Source organism: Coregonus clupeaformis, chromosome 9 (assembly GCF_020615455.1).
Source record: "Coregonus clupeaformis isolate EN_2021a chromosome 9, ASM2061545v1, whole genome shotgun sequence".
NCBI classification, from domain to species: Eukaryota; Metazoa; Chordata; class Actinopteri; order Salmoniformes; family Salmonidae; genus Coregonus; species Coregonus clupeaformis.
The window spans coordinates 25,649,280-25,666,331 of record NC_059200.1 but is presented as its reverse complement, the minus strand read 5'-3'; the positions used below and the strand labels follow the sequence as shown (position 1 = coordinate 25,666,331).

The 17,052-nt window shown below is 43.7% G+C and overlaps 1 protein-coding gene across 1 annotated transcript in view; it reads left to right on the top strand.

Annotated features, from left to right (window-relative positions):
* Nucleotides 1-9,389, top strand: part of LOC121574156 (A disintegrin and metalloproteinase with thrombospondin motifs 6-like) — a 144,628-nt gene extending 135,239 nt beyond the window's left edge. The window contains exons 24-25 of the mRNA XM_041886792.2: nucleotides 2,178-2,334; nucleotides 8,282-9,389. Of these exons, the coding sequence (XP_041742726.2) occupies nucleotides 2,178-2,334; nucleotides 8,282-8,391 (267 nt within the window). The 3' untranslated portion in view covers nucleotides 8,392-9,389. The remainder of the gene's footprint in view (nucleotides 1-2,177; nucleotides 2,335-8,281) is intronic.
* Nucleotides 9,390-17,052: the final 7,663 nt, after the last annotated feature.

Sequence of the window (17,052 nt, the reverse complement as noted above, 5' to 3'; positions counted from 1 at the left end):
GAGGCGGACATTGTGTGTAATGTTGTGCAAATCTGTGGAGGTGTTTTGCTCATTGGAGTACAATTTTGCTAATTGTGTGGAAATTTTAATTTTAGTGTGTAAACAATCGTAAAAAACTGTAATAATGTCTATGAGTTATGTCGCACATGCAGCTAACAAAAACATATGGAAATGTCTGCTCTACTCAAAATTACAACGAAATAATTGCAGCCTTACCACAAAAGTGGAAGAGGAAAGTGGAAGGGGGAGAAAGTAAGGAACTTGTCTGTCGGCCTTGCATTAAAGAACATAATTGGTTAAGGAAAACTGTGATAAATAAAAAAGTATTTGAGTTTCACTTAAGGACCAAAGGATTGACAGCCGTCCCATATAAATTGCAAAATAGTTGGGAAGAGATTTTTGACGTGCCGATCCCATGGCATAGTGTTTATGAACTGACACGCAAAACAACACCGGATTCAAAAATTAGAATCTTTCAATTTAAATTATTAAAATTCTTGCTACCAATAGAATGTTATTTATATGGGGGATACAATCTTCCCAGCTCTGCAGATTTTGCTGTGAAGAGACATAATCATTAGATCATTTGTTTTGGTTCTGTCCATTTGTAGCTTGTTTTTGGACACAGGTCCAGGAATGGCTAAAGGATTGCAATATTTACCTGGAGCTAACCTTGCAGATAGCATTACTGGGTGATCTGACAAGTCATAGTCAATCGATCAATAATATAATCATACTTTTAGCAAAAATGTTTCTTTTTAATTCACAATCTGTAGAAGCAATGAGAATAGAAAGGTTCAGAACTTTTGTAAAACATCACAGTATGGTTGAAATATATATGGCAAATAGAAATCCTATATGGATGGTGTTAAAATATAGATGGGAGGTATTGAATGGAGTTGAAGGATGGGACTAATAACAAATAACAATAAATAATAACAAGATAACTAATAATGTAAGCATACTGTGTCCATAATAAGTATATAGGTTGTATGTTGGGAGCTTTTGGGAAAGAGCACAGTTATAAAGATATGGCATATAGAAGCAAACCGGATGGACATCATGAAAATGATCGGAGAGGTTGAGAGTAGAAGAAGTTCAGGAGCAAAATCAAATAAAATAGAATTATTGTAAAATTGATCGTGTCCATAAGGTGTAGATAGTAAGAATAGGCTGGAAGTAGAGGCCTGGGCATTGTTGTTCACTAATTTACCCCAAGTAGGGAAAGGATGGCGGGGTTGAAAAGTAATAAAGGGGAGTATATATTTTTAAAAAACATGGGGGATTGGAAGTGATGCAGACAATTACATTGATGGAAGTTAAAATCTATCTGCAATATTAAGCTGATCTACCCCCCAAAAAATAAAATAATAATAATAATAATAATAATAATGTCTATGTGGTTCAGTGTTTGGTGCAGTGTGATTAATAATGTCTATGTGGTTCAGTGTTTGGTGCAGTGTGATTAATAATGTCTATGTGGTTCAGTGTTTGGTGCAGTGTGATTAATAATGTGTGTGGTTCAGTGTTTGGTGCAGTTTGATTAATAATGTATATGTGGTTCAGAGTTTGGTGCAGTGTGATTAATAATGTCTATGTGGTTCAGTGTTTGGTGCAGTGTGATTAATAATGTCTGTGGTTCAGTGTTTGGTGCAGTTTGATTAATAATGTCTATGTGGTTTAGTTTTTGGTGCAGGGCGGTTAATAATGTCTATGTGGTTCAGTGTTTGGTGCAGTTTGATTAATAATGTCTATGTGGTTCAGTGTTTGGTGCAGTGTGATTAAAAATGTCAATGTGGTTCAGTGTTAGGTGCAGTGTGATTAATAATGTCTATGTGGTTCAGTTTTTGGTGCAGTGTGATTAATAATGTCTATGTGGTTCAGTTTTTGGTGCAGTGTGATTAATAATGTATATGTGGTTCAGTTTTTGGTGCAGGGTGGTTAATAATGTCTATGTGGTTCAGTTTTTGGTGCAGGGTGGTTAATAATGTCTATGTGGTTCAGTTTTTGGTGCAGGGTGGTTAATAATGTCTATGTGGTTCAGTTTTTGGTGCAGTGTGATTAATAATGTCTATGTGGTTCAGTTTTTGGTGCAGGGTGGTTAATAATGTCTATGTGGTTCAGTTTTTGGTGCAGGGTGGTTAATAGTGTTTGTGTGTGTGTGTGTTTCACCATAGTGTTCGGCACAGTGTGGGCTGGGCCAGCAGATGCGGACAGTGCAGTGTCTCTCCTACACAGGTCAGCCCTCCAGTGACTGTCCCGAGGCCCTCAGACCCCCCAACATGCAGCAGTGTGAGAGCAAGTGTGGCGCCACGCCCATCGCCAACGGAGACGGTGAGTACAGAAACGTGTGCAAGCATACACGCACACGCACACACAGAACCCTCACACAATGATCCAGCCATCCCAATACCAGAATTCCATCCCAGCTCCATTCAGCTGGTGGGATGACACAACTCTTACAGAACACACCACATTGTTCTTCCCAGTGAGGTTGAGCTGGCTGCTGGTCAGAGCAGCCTGGACCCTCCATCCTCTCCCTGCTATGATGGATGTGTGTTAGGATGCATAGAGACAGGCCCAGCCCACACGTCGATGGAGCTGAATGGAAACGTTAGGCAAAGCAGGGTGTGTGGAGACGCTAATGGCTAATGGGATTAGCTTCAGGCTAATTGTCCCGTACAGACAGAGAGACAGGCAGACAGACAGCAGTGGGGGTATTTCTTACAAAATAAGTCTTACCTCAATGAGACCAACCTGAATTGATAAATAAAATGTATGACAGAAGAGAAAGAAGATGATCTTGCACAAACCGATAACAGTAAGAGCTTAGAAAACACAAATAATAGTCCTCAGAAGACAGGGCCAAAGTGATTGATAGAAAAGTGCGCACCGCTCATTTGAAGTGAGATAATTCCAGACGTTCCTTTGGTATAGTGTGTTCTCCTTACGTAAACGTATACAGTGGCTTGCGAAAGTATTCACCCCACTTGGCATTTTTCCTATTTTGTTGTCTTACAACCTGGAATTAAAATGGATTTTTGTGGGGTTTGTATCATTTGATTTACACAACATGCCTACCACTTTGAAGATGTAAAATTTTTTTTTTGGGTGAAACAAACAAGAAATAAGAGAAAGAAAAACAGAAAACTTGAGCGTGCATAACTATTCACTAAGTCAATACTTTGTAGAGACACCTTTTGCAGCAATTACAGCTGCAAGTATTTTGGGGTATGCTTGGCACATCTAGCCACTGGGATTTTTGCCCATTCTTCAAGGCAAAACTGCTCCAGCTCATTCAAGTTGGATGGGTTCCGCTGGTGTACAGCAATCTTTAAGTCATACCACAGATTCTCAATTGGATTGAGGTTTGGGCTTTGACTAGGCCATTCCAAGACATTTAAATGTTTCCCCTTAAACCACTCAAGTGTTGCTTTAGCAGTATGCTTAGGGTCATTGTCCTGCTTAGGATCATTGTCCAGTCTCAAATCTCTGGAAGACTGAAACAGGTTTCCCTCAAGAATTTCCCTGTATTTAGCGGCATCCATCATTCCTTCAATTCTGACCAGTTTCCCAGTCCCTGCCAATGAAAGACATCCCCACAGCATGATGCTGCCACCACCATGCTTCACTGTGGGGATGGTGTTCTCGGGGTGATGAGAGGTGTTGGGTTTGCACCAGACATAGCGTTTTCCTTGATGGCCAAAAAGCTCAATTTTTGTCTCATCTGACCAGAGTGCCTTCTTCCATATGTTTGGGGAGTCTCCCACATGCCTTTTGGCGAACACCAAACGTGTTTGCTTATTTTTTTCTTTAAGCAATGGCTTTTTTCTGTCCACTCTTCCGTAAAGCCCAGCTCTGTGGAGTGTACGGCTTAAAGTGGTCCTATGGACAGATACAATCTCCGCTGTGGAGCTTTGCAGCTCCTTCAGGGTTATCTTTGGTGTCTTTGTTGCCTCTCTGATTAATGCCCTCCTTGCCTGGTCCTTGAGCTTTGGTGGGCGGCCCTCTCTTGGCAGGTTTGTTGTGGTGCCATATTCTTTCAATTTTTTAATAATGGATTTAATGGTGCTCTGTGTGATGTTCAAAGATCTGTACTTCTCCACATCTTTGTCCCTGACCTGTTTGGAGAGCTCGTTGGTCTTCATGGTGCCGCTTGCTTGGTGGTGCCCCTTGCTTAGTGGTGTTGCAGACTCTGGGGCCTTTCAGAACAGGTGTATATATATACTGAGATTATGTGACAGATCATGTGACACTTAGATTGCACTCAGGTGGACTTTATTCAACTAATTATGTGACTTCTGAAGGTAATTGGTTGCACCAGATCATATTTAGGTTCTTCATAGCAAAGGGGGTGAATACATATGCACACACCACTTTTCTGTTATTCATTTTTTTGAATTTCTTGAAAGAAGTAATTTTTTTCATTCCACTTCACCAATTTGGACTATTTTGTGTATGTCCATTACATGAAATCCAAATAAAAATCCATTTAAATTACAGGTTGTAATGCAACAAAATAGGAAAAACGCCAAGGGGGAGGAATACTTTTGCAAGGCACTGTAGCACACACAGAGAGGGAACGCGAGAGAGAGAGAGCGCGAGAGAGAGAGAGAGAGAGAGAGAGAGAGAGAGCGAGAGAGACAGAGAGACAGAGAGACAGACAGACAGACAGAGAGAGAGAGAGAGAGAGAGAGCGAGAGAGAGAGAGAGAGAGAGAGAGAGAGAGAGAGAGAGAGAGAGAGAGAGAGAGAGAGAGAGAGTTGCCAGGACAACAAATACAAAATCTATCTAGACCCTGTTGCCCTAGAGCACACCAACAATTATACATACCTCGGCCTAAACATTAACACCACAGGTACAGTGGGGGAAAAAAGTTTAGTCAGCCACCAATTGTGCAAGTTCTCCCACTTAAAAAGATGAGAGAGGCCTGCAATTTTCATCATAGGTACACGTCAACTATGACAGACAAATTGAGAAGAAAAAAATCCAGAAAATCACATTGTAGGATTTTTAATGAATTTATTTGCAAATTATGGTGGAAAATACGTATTTGGTCACCTACAAACAAGCAAGATTTCTGGCTCTCACAGACCTGTAACTTCTTCTTTAAGAGGCTCCTCTGTCCTCCACTTGTTACCTGTATTAATGGCACCTGTTTGAACTTGTTATCAGTATAAAAGACACCTGTCCACAACCTCAAACAGTCACACTCCAAACTCCACTATGGCCAAGACCAAAGAGCTGTCAAAGGACACCAGAAACAAAATTGTAGACCTGCACCAGGCTGGGAAGACTGAATCTGCAATAGGTAAGTAAGCAGCTTGGTTTGAAGAAATCAACTGTGGGAGCAATTATTAGGAAATGGAAGACATACTGATAATCTCCCTCGATCTGGGGCTCCACGCAAGATCTCACCCCGTGGGGTCAAAATGATCACAAGAACGGTGAGCAAAAATCCCAGAACCACACGGGGGACCTAGTGAATGACCTGCAGAGAGCTGGGACCAAAGTAACAAAGCCTACCATCAGTAACACACTACGCCGCCAGGGACTCAAATCCTGCAGTGCCAGACGTGTCCCCCTGCTTAAGCCAGTACATGTCCAGGCCCGTCTGAAGTTTGCTAGAGTGCATTTGGATGATCCAGAAGAGGATTGGGGAGAATGTCATATGGTCAGATGAAACCAAAATAGAACTTTTTGGTAAAAACTCAACTCGTCGTGTTTGGAGGACAAAGAATGCTGAGTTGCATCCAAAGAACACCATACCTACTGTGAAGCATGGGGGGTGGAAACATCATGCTTTGGGGCTGTTTTTCTGCAAAGGGACCAGGACGACTGATCTGTGTAAAGGAAATAATGAATGGGACCATGTATCGTGAGATTTTGAGTGAAAACCTCCTTCCATCAGCAAGGGCATTGAAGATGAAACGTGGCTGGGTCTTTCAGCATGACAATGATCCCAAACAGTGGCCTAGCCAGTCTCCAGATCTCAACCCCATACAAAATCTTTGGAGGGAGTTGAAAGTCCGTGTTGCCCAGCGACAGCCCCAAAACATCACTGCTCTAGAGGAGATCTGCATGGAGGAATGGGCCAAAATACCAGCAACAGTGTGTGAAAACCTTGTGAAGACTTACAGAAAACGTTTGACCTGTGTCATTGCCAACAAAGGGTATATAACAAAGTATTGAGAAACTTTTGTTATTGACCAAATACTTATTTTCCACCATAATTTGCAAATAAATTCATTGATTTTCTGGATTTTTTTTCCTAATTTTGTCTGTCATGGTTGACGTGTACCTATGATGAAAATTACAGGCCTCTCTCATCTTTTTAAGTGGGAGAACTTGCACAATTGGTGGCTGACTAAATACATTTTTTCCCCACTGTAACTTCCACAAGGCTGTGAACTATCTAAGAGACAAGGCAAGAAGGGCCTTCTAGGACATCAAAAGGAACATAAACTCGACATCACAATTAGGATCTGGCTAAAAATACTTTAATCAGTTATAGAACCCATTGCCCTCCATGGTTGTGATGTCCCGGGTCCACTCACTAACCAAGAATTCACAAAATGGGACAAACACCCAATTGAGACTGCATGTAGAATTCTGCAAAAATATACTTTTTGTACAACGCAAAACAATGCATGCAGAGCATAATTAGTTATCAATATCCAGAAAATAGCTTTTTAATTCTACAGCCACCTAAAAGGAAGCGATGCCCACACCTTCCACCACAAAGCCCTCACCTACAGAGAGATTAACCTAGAGAAGAGTCCCCTCAGCCAGCTGGTTCTGGCCATCACCTACAGAGAGATTAACCTAGAGAAGAGTCCCCTCAGCCAGCTGGTTCTGGGGCTCTGTTCACAAAAACAAACAGACCCAACAGAGCCCCAGGACAGCAACACAATTAGACCCAACCAAATTGTGAGAAAGCAAAAAGATAAGTATTTGGCACACTGGAAAGAATCAACCAAAAATCTGAGCAACTTGGAATGCTATCTGGCCGTAAACAGAGAGTACACAGTGGTAGAATACCTGACCACTGTGACTAACCCAAAACATTTAAAATCCTTGACTATGTACAGACTCAGTGAGCATAGCCTTGCTATTGAGCGAGGTTGCCATAGGCAGACCTGGCTCTCAAGAGAAGACAGGATATGTGCCCACTGTCCACAAAATGAGGTGGAAACTGAGCTGCACTTCCTAACCTCCTGCCAAATGTATGACCATTTTAGAGACACATATTTCCTGCAGATTACACAGACCCACAAAGAATTTGAAAACAAATCCAATACTGATAAACTCACATATCTTTTAGGCGAAATACCACTATGTGCAATCGCAACAGCAAGATGTGTGGTCCGTTGCCATGAGAAAAGGGCAACCAGTGGAGCACAAACAACATTGTAAATACCACCAATACTTATCTGTTTATGCATCTTCCCCCACTATTCATACTACAACTATTTGCACATTGCTAAAACTGTACACAGCTGATAATATAACACTTGAAATGTCTTTATCTTTTTGAAACCTTTGTGAGTGTAATGTTTACTTTCTAATAGTTTTCTGTCGATGTTGTGTATGTTGGTTGATTGTTTATTTCACTTGCTTTGGCAATGTAAACATGTGTTTCCCATGCCAATAAAACCCCTTTGAATTGAGAGAGAGAGAGAGAGAGAGAGAGAGAGGCAGGAACGTTTCAACATACCATTACGTCAATCAGATGGAACATACCATTACATCAATCAGACGGAACATACCATTACACAGAGACATGGAGGGAAGATTTATTATGGGCCGGTCGTTTTCAGAGACAACAGAAACTGTTTCTCTCAACCTTTTTTTGTTCCAGGGACATGCTGGGAGGGCTGCTTATATTAAAACTAACAGCTGAGAACTGACTAAATAGGTGTCAGACAACTATCTGTGGGACTGGCGCCATTGCTCCGGCCGGAGGTTGAGAAATACTGGTCTAGAATGCATTTAATTAATTTGAACAGAACAGCAATATTACAACATGGACACGCGCGTCAACACACACACACAAACACACACACAAACACACACACACAAACACACACAAACACATACAAACACATACAAACAAACACATACACACACACACACACACAAACACACACACACAAACACACACACACACACAAACAAACACACACACACACACACACACACACACACACACACACACAGGTGGTTCATAGACATTCCACTTCTTCTTTCCTTTATTTAACTTTTGTATTTTTCTCTCCAGAATGTAAAGACGTAAACAAAGTGGCATATTGCCCACTGGTGCTGAAGTTCAAGTTCTGCGGCCGCGCGTACTTCAGACAGATGTGCTGCAAGACGTGCCAAGGACGCTGACCCACAGAGAGAGAGAGAGAGAACTAAAGAGAGGAACAGAGGGAACTGGAGGAGAAAGAGAAACACAGGCAGAGGACAGAGTGAAAAACACCTCAAGACCAGTGGAAGAGAAGGAGGAAAAAGGACTAGAGGACACTGTGGACGAGAGACGAAAATAAAAGAGGGATTAACCCGTTCATCACCTCCCCCCCAACCCCAACCCCATCATCAACGTGGAAACCTAACCACTGCTCAGCGGACACGCTGACACAGACATTTATTAGTCACTTCTGTGAAGTGGGAACCTTAGAGGATTATTGTTACTGATGTTATTTTTATTATAATAATAATAATTAATATTATTTTTATTATTTTGTCATCTGTTTGTTGTTGTTGTTTGTTGTTGTTGTTTTTGAATCCAAAGTGCTGGACACATCACACATAGAGCAGAAGCACTGCAGGGATGGATGGATGGAAGGAGTAGCCACTGGAGGGGAGGAGAGAGGGAAAGGAGGAGGGAGTGTAGCTGAAGAGTGGAGGGGGGTTGTAATGGTGCTATGGAAAGACAGACAGTGTGAATATTCCATAAATTACACCCAAACACATCACCAAACCCACCAGTACTGGAATGAACTGTTCAAGATGGCATCACCCGTAGTGTCCTTCAAGCAATTGTATTAAATCTGTCTGTGATTATGCCACATATTGTCAGTGGAGGCCTGGAGGGTAATGGGATGACAGAGCGCATGGTTCTAAAATGTTCTGTGCTGGAACCGGAAAAAAGGTGCAATGTCAGGTGTTATTTCTACTTTCATGTTATCAGAGGAGGTCAGGTACGGTAAATTGTTCTTCTGTTCTGTTAGTTTATTTTCCTATTTTCTCGTTTTGTTTCTTTTTTCTAAAGGAGGGGTGCCTTAGTTTTGAACAATGCTCACTTTGTGCCAGAACCTTTAAAAAGGAGACCCATGGTTGATGTAAAATTGTGGATTTGTGAATAATCATAAATATTGCAAACTGCACAGTTTGGCATTGAAGTACTGTATTGACTTTGAAGGACCTTAGTTGTTAATATTGTTGTTGTTATTATCATGTAGTTCTGATACTCCACCTCTTGTGAACAAAATGCATTGGAGAATTATTAGTGAACTATACTGTTATCAAACACAGAGGATCTCTGTATCAGTCCTCTCACAGTATATTCTGTAGTTTAGAGATTTCATCAGCATGGGAAGAACTCACAGCCTCTCCAGCACCGTGACTGGAGATAAGTGAAGGGCCAGTACTGAACACACACACACGCACGCAAACACACACACACGCACGCACGCACGCACACACACACACTCCCAGCAGTCCCTCCCAGCAGACCATGATGTGTTGCCAGACCACACAGATCCGATCTGCCACAGACAGACTACCTCCAGATAGTGTCACCCCCCTTCTCCTCGTCCTTCCTTCCTTCCTTCCTTCCTTCCTTCCTTCCTTCCTTCCTTCCTTCCTTCCTTCCTTCCTTCCTTCCTTCCTTCCTTCCTTCCTTCCTTCCTTCCTTCCTTCCTTCCTTCCTTCCTTCCTTCCCTCCCTCCCTCCTTTCCTCCCTCCCTCCTTTCCTCCCTCCCTCCCTTCCTCCCTCCCTCCCTCCCTCCCTCCCTCCCTCCCTCTCCTCTCTGCTCCCCTCTTCCACTCTACTCTACAAAGAGAGAACAAACAGCAAATAACGTAATATTATGCAACTCAATGGTGCTTCAATAATAATAATATTCAGGTGGAGTGCTGTTTGTTTCTGTTGACTCCTCCTTGTTTCTTCTTCAAGTGGGAGGCTTTTCCCCCTGGCTCTTCTCCCTGGCTCTTCTCCCTGACCCTTCTCCCTGGCTCTTCTCCCTGGCTCTTCTCCCTGGCTCTTCTCCCTGGCCCTTCTCCCTGGCTCTTCTCCCTGGCTCTTCACCCTGGCTCTTCTCCCTGGCCCTTCTCCCTGGCTCTTCTCCCTGGCCCTTCTCCCTGGCTCTTCTCCCTGGCTCTTCACCCTGGCTCTTCTCCCTGGCCCTTCTCCCTGGCTCTTCTCCCTGGTGCTTCTCCCTGGCCCTTCTCCCTGGCTCTTCTCCCTGGCTCTTCTCCCTGGCCCTTCTCCCTGGCTCTTCTCCCTGGCCCTTCTCCCTGGCTCTTCACCCTGGCTCTTCTCCTAGGCTCTTCTCCCAGGCTCTTCTCCCAGGCTCTTCTCCTAGGCTCTTCTCCCAGGCTCTTCTCCCTGGCTTCTCTCTGGCTTCTCCCAGGCCCACGGTGCTATATAATTGGTGCTTTCACTCCCACTACTATACAGTGACTATAGGCTGGATCTGATCTGAGCAATATGAACAATAAGACATTAATATCTATATGTTGGTTAATGCTGACAATGTTGTTGTTTGTTTAAAATTATATCTTCTTACCTCACACTGGGAATTTTCATTGATGGTGTAGTACCAACCCACCACTACCACCCCTAACCCCTCACCCCTACACATGGACTTCCATTCAGTTGTATCCTGTATTATTCCTAGTTGTGTCAAACATTCTTCTAATATAAACCCTCCCCAAGTGACATTGCTTCTGGCGTTGGTTGGGGTTGTGAAAAGGGACCGTCACCCGTGTGGAACTGACCAAGCGGACCAGACAGACCAGGCCCAGATGGAGCCATGCTGTGGAGGATAAACCAGTAGGACTTGATGGAACCCCAAGACCAATGGGAAAGACAATTAAGGAGTCACAAATCATACGACTATGCTACTTTTTTTTTGCTGCTGCTACTTTTTGGTAGCCACCTCCAGTGTAACTAAGGACGTTAGGCCCGTGATCTAATCTTTGGTGATGAAATGTTGAACCAGGACGTTTGGACGTTAGTGGACGATGAAAGCTAAAGCATTTGAACTGCATTGAACTCAACATGCTGGTACTTCTTCCAGAGCTGTTTCTATGTTAAATCCTGAGGCTTGAAGTAACAGTTTACTGGCATTGGGACATGGGGCCTACAGACAGACGGACAGACAGACGGACTGACAGAGACACTCTAGAAGATGCTCAATCCAACTGGTACTCATAGCTGTGAACTTAGATGTTATGAATGTCACTGCTTTACCCTGTATCTTCAAGAGCAAGAGAGAAATGAAAAACAATAAGCATTATTTGATTAGTTATGTATATTTTATATTCAGTATTAATGTTGGTACACTGTTAAATTTTTTATTTTTTTGTAAATGATATGCTAATTTATTGCCATGTGTCACTTCTTTTAGATTTGTTCACTGCATGCGAACAGAACGTTAGTCTAGTGAAAAAGAAATGCAGTGAAATAGGCCCCTTCACCAAACTGTTTTAACGTAGATACATTAGGACAATAAAAACAGCAGCTTCTGAAGAGACTCTGTGTTAGCTGGCTTCTGTTTTTTCCTGAAATGTTTGAACAACACTCTTGTGTTTGTGTTTCAAGATTTTAGATCTAAGGACCTTCTCTAAGTACGTTCTAAGACTCTTCTGAGGTTCTAAAAGAGAGTGGACAGACTGAAGGAGCTTAGTGGACTTAGTTGGAGATTTTTGTTCTGGTCCATTATTAACACCCCTGATTCAAGCAGGGTGCTATTTATTCTCCGGCTGTTAAAAGCTTTGGCCACCATACGTAATGTGATACTGGTCAGTCTATTCCCCCAGTACTGGGAACCTGAGGCTCCAACAGCTAATGGCAGCACACCAGAATACTGAATACCTGTTAACACCAACGAACAAGGGCGTCTATTCACTGCAGTAGGCTACCACAGAGCAAGGCTACCCAATCTTAGCCACCCTTACCGGCCGTCAGTATCTGGGCAAGTGGCAAAGTCATAAACCCCACCTATTTCTACAATTGCTCTTCTTAAAATCTAACTTTAAACCTACAACTAAGCTTAACAGTAACCTTAACCACACTGCTAACCTTATGTCTTAACCCTAACCTCGATATAGTGACTTTGTCACTTGCCCATCCAGTGGCGACCACCACTACCTTATAGAGGGTATTGTTCTACATTTCCCAATTCTCCAGAGGGTTACTAAGGAAATGTTGCGATGGAAGTCCACACTTCAGTCTGTCTGATCTGGCTACAGTACCTCCTCCATCCCCACTGGGACCTGGTCTGGTCTGGCTACAGTACCTCCTCAATCCCCACTGGGACCTGGTCTGGTCTGGCTACCTACCTCCTCCATCCCCACTGGGACCTGGTCTGGTCTGGCTATAGTACCGCCATCCCCACTGGGACCTGGTCTGGTCTGGCTACCTACCTCCTCCATCCCCACTGGGACCTGGTCTGGTCTGGCTACCTACCTCCTCCATCCCCACTGGGACCTGGTCTGGTCTGGCTATAGTACCGCCATCCCCACTGGGACCTGGTCTGGTCTGGCTACCTACCTCCTCCATCCCCACTGGGACCTGGTCTGGTCTGGCTATAGTACCTCCTCCATCCCCACTGGGACCTGGTCTGGTCTGGCTACCTACCTCCTCCATCCCCACTGGGACCTGGTCTGGTCTGGCTATAGTACCGCCATCCCCACTGGGACCTGGTCTGGTCTGGCTACCTACCTCCTCCATCCCCACTGGGACCTGGTCTGGTCTGGCTATAGCTACCTTCCCATCCCCACTGGGACCTGGTCTGGTCTGGCTACCTACCTCCTCCATCCCCACTGGGACCTGGTCTGGTCTGGCTATAGTACCGCCATCCCCACTGGGACCTGGTCTGGTCTGGCTACTACCTCCGCCATCCCCACTGGGACCTGGTCTGGTCTGGCTACCTACCTCCTCCATCCCCACTGGGACCTGGTCTGGTCTGGCTATAGTACCGCCATCCCCACTGGGACCTGGTCTGGTCTGGCTACCTACCTCCTCCATCCCCACTGGGACCTGGTCTGGTCTGGCTACCTACCTCCTCCATCCCCACTGGGACCTGGTCTGGTCTGGCTACCTACCTCCTCCATCCCCACTGGGACCTGGTCTGGTCTGGCTACCTACCTCCTCCATTCCCACTGGGACCTGGTCTGGCTACCTACCTCCTCCATCCCCACTGGGACTCCTTGGTAAGGAAGTCTAAACAAACACCATCTACATCATCATTTGGCTCAGTAACACCAGCTCCTCCTCATGATAATCCACAGACTCCTGTTACACAGACAGGCAGGCAGATAGACAGACAGGCAGGCAGACGGGCTGTTATGTCTAGTGTGAGCATGTCTCTCTCTCTCTCTGTGTGTGTGTGTGTGTGTGTGTGTGTGTGTGTGTGTGCAGCAGGCTAGGCTACTGTCCTCCTGGCCAACTGCAGGGGTCTGTGATTACATTACCCTGATACTGAGGAGGAGAGAGAGGGAACAGAGGAGAGGAGAAGAGAGGGAACAGAGGAGAGGAGAAGAGTAACAGTGGTGAGAGTGATGAAGAGAAGAGGATGAAAAAAAGGTGAGATGTTAGAGGCTGAGGGATTCATAAGCTGCTCTCCAACTGGCAGTCCTGAGTTGGCGGTTTACATGCCTGCCACAACACACAGAGGACAGCTGAGGTCCACAGACACTCTACCAGAAACAATGACATTCCTCAAATCACTAGCCTATATATCACTATAAACACCATATATAGCCTGTATGAAGCTGAAATAACATTGTATGTACAGTTCTGGATGGGTAATATGTTAAGAGGGTTAGGTTAGAAGGTTAGGGGCATGGGCGGATTGGCCATCTGGCAATTCTGGCAAATGCCAGAAGGGCCGGACCATCTTTTATTGGGGTGGGCTGATCGAAATTGACAACAAAACAAAACAAAAACATAATGATCTATATTGAGCATTTGGCTGACCAGTGGGCCTGCCCCTACCAATATGGGTTTCTGATTGGCTGAGCTGAGGTGGCACAAATTCACATTCAAAGTCAAACACACATCATCAAAGAGTTTGACACCCTCTCTGACTGTCAGTCTCTCAGTCAAAACAGAAAAACGGAAAGGTGATGCTGAAAAAGTTGGAGACCAAAAAAGGGACCTGCTAAATGTCTATAATGTCTAAAATTAACTGACTTATTTACTAAACTTGTGGTTCTGCTGGTCCGAGTGCTGTGTCTGTGACTGTGAGAAATGACAGACCAGCTGCTGTAGTGCCATCGATGTAGGAAGAAAACACAGATCATGTAGCCTACTGCTGTCAGTTAGGCCTAATATTTTGGCTCTATGTTGTATGGAATATACTTAATATCTACTGTAGTAGGCTAGTTAGGGAAGGGGGATTCAGGGGAACATTTAGACACTAGGCTACTTGCAATATAGCCTAACAAGTCCTTAGATTGGATGGATTTTATAACACATAGGTAAAGCAATAGCCATCTACTAGACATTATACAGTGCTTTTTACTAAACTTTATTATTTATTTATTTTATAGTTTCATTCACACCTGCACTGTTGGAACTCCGAGCTTAAGTATTTCACTGTACGCTGCAACTACATGACTAAACAAAAGTCTAATCTAAAAACACAAGTCATCATGTATTACAATAAAGGTCAATTCGGACGCGGCACTGTCAAATGAAGCACACGCTGGAAATCAGTCCGCATCCACATAAACTAGTCCCGGCATCGTTCTTTGACAAACACAGAAGGTTGTACAGTGGGGAAAAAAAGTATTTAGTCAGCCACCAATTGTGCAAGTTCTCCCACTTAAAAAGATGAGAGAGGCCTGTAATTTTCATCATAGGTACACGTCAACTATGACAGACAAAATGAGGAAGAAAATTCCAGAAAATCACATTGTAGGATTTTTTATGAATTTATTTGCAAATTATGGTGGAAAATAAGTATTTGTTCAATAACAAAAGTTTCTCAATACTTTGTTATATATCCTTTGTTGGCAATGACACAGGTCAAACGTTTTCTGTAAGTCTTCACAAGGTTTTCACACACTGTTGCTGGTATTTTGGCCGATTCCTCCATGCAGATCTCCTCTAGAGCAGTGATGTTTTGGGGCTGTCGCTGGGCAACACGGACTTTCAACTCCCTCCAAAGATTTTCTATGGGGTTGAGATCTGGAGACTGGCTAGGCCACTCCAGGACCTTGAAATGCTTCTTACGAAGCCACTCCTTCGTTGCCCGGGCGGTGTGTTTGGGATCATTGTCATGCTGAAAGACCCAGCCACGTTTCATCTTCAATGCCCTTGCTGATGGAAGGAGGTTTTCACTCAAAATCTCACGATACATGGCCCCATTCATTCTTTCCTTTACACGGATCAGTCGTCCTGGTCCCTTTGCAGAAAAACAGCCCCAAAGCATGATGTTTCCACCCCCATGCTTCACAGTAGGTATGGTGTTCTTTGGATGCAACTCAGCATTCTTTGTCCTCCAAACACGACGAGTTGAGTTTTTACCAAAAAGTTATATTTTGGTTTCATCTGACCATATGACATTCTCCCAATCCTCTTCTGGATCATCCAAATGCACTCTAGCAAACTTCAGACGGGCCTGGACATGCACTGGCTTAAGCAGGGGGACACGTCTGGAACTGCAGGATTTGAGTCCCTGGCGGCGTAGTGTGTTACTGATGGTAGGCTTTGTTACTTTGGTCCCAGCTCTCTGCAGGTCATTCACTAGGTCCCCCCGTGTGGTTCTGGGATTTTTGCTCACCGTTCTTGTGATCATTTTGACCCCACGGGGTGAGATCTTGCGTGGAGCCCCAGATCGAGGGAGATTATCAGTGGTCTTGTATGTCTTCCATTTCCTAATAATTGCTCCCACAGTTGATTTCTTCAAACCAAGCTGCTTACCTATTGCAGATTCAGTCTTCCCAGCCTGGTGCAGGTCTACAATTTAGTTTCTGATGTCCTTTGACAGCTCTTTGGTCTTGGCCATAGTGGAGTTTGGAGTGTGACTGTTTGAGGTTGTGGACAGGTGTCTTTTATACTGATAACAAGTTCAAACAGGTGCCATTAATACAGGTAACGAGTGGAGGACAGAGGAGCCTCTTAAAGAAGAAGTTACAGGTCTGTGAGAGCCAGAAATCTTGCTTGTTTGTAGGTGACCAAATACTTATTTTCCACCATAATTTGCAAATAAATTCATTAAAAATCCTACAATGTGATTTTCTGGATTTTTTTCTCCTCAATTTGTCTGTCATAGTTGACATGTACCTATGATGAAAATTACAGGCCTCTCTCATCTTTTTAAGTGGGAGAACTTGCACAATTGGTGGCTGACTAAATACTTTTTTCCCCCACTGTATGTTGAATTCAACAGAAGAAAACAGAGAGAGAGAGAGAGAGAGACTGCCAGTTCCTTAGTGTAGCCATTTGCTGGATTATACAGCCAAAACATGAAGGAACTGGCAGTCTCTCTCGCTCCTTTTCTCTCTCTGTTTTCCAAAGTGTTACCCATCGTAGTTGTGAATGAATAAACGGTACCCTGTTGGGTTCTATTTAATTATATGTAGCCTAATATTTAAAAACTTAGCTAAGTGGGCAGGGGGAACACTTGAAATGCACTCATTTGAAATATGTAGTTAGGATGTTAAATGGTATTATATAAGCCAATAAGGCATTTATTCTGTGATTTTCTATATGTGTTTATTCATTCACAACTACGATGGGTAACACTTTATTTTAGGGGTCCCTAATAAACCATTTATAAGGCATTTATAAATTCTGTGTTCACCATGTATTAA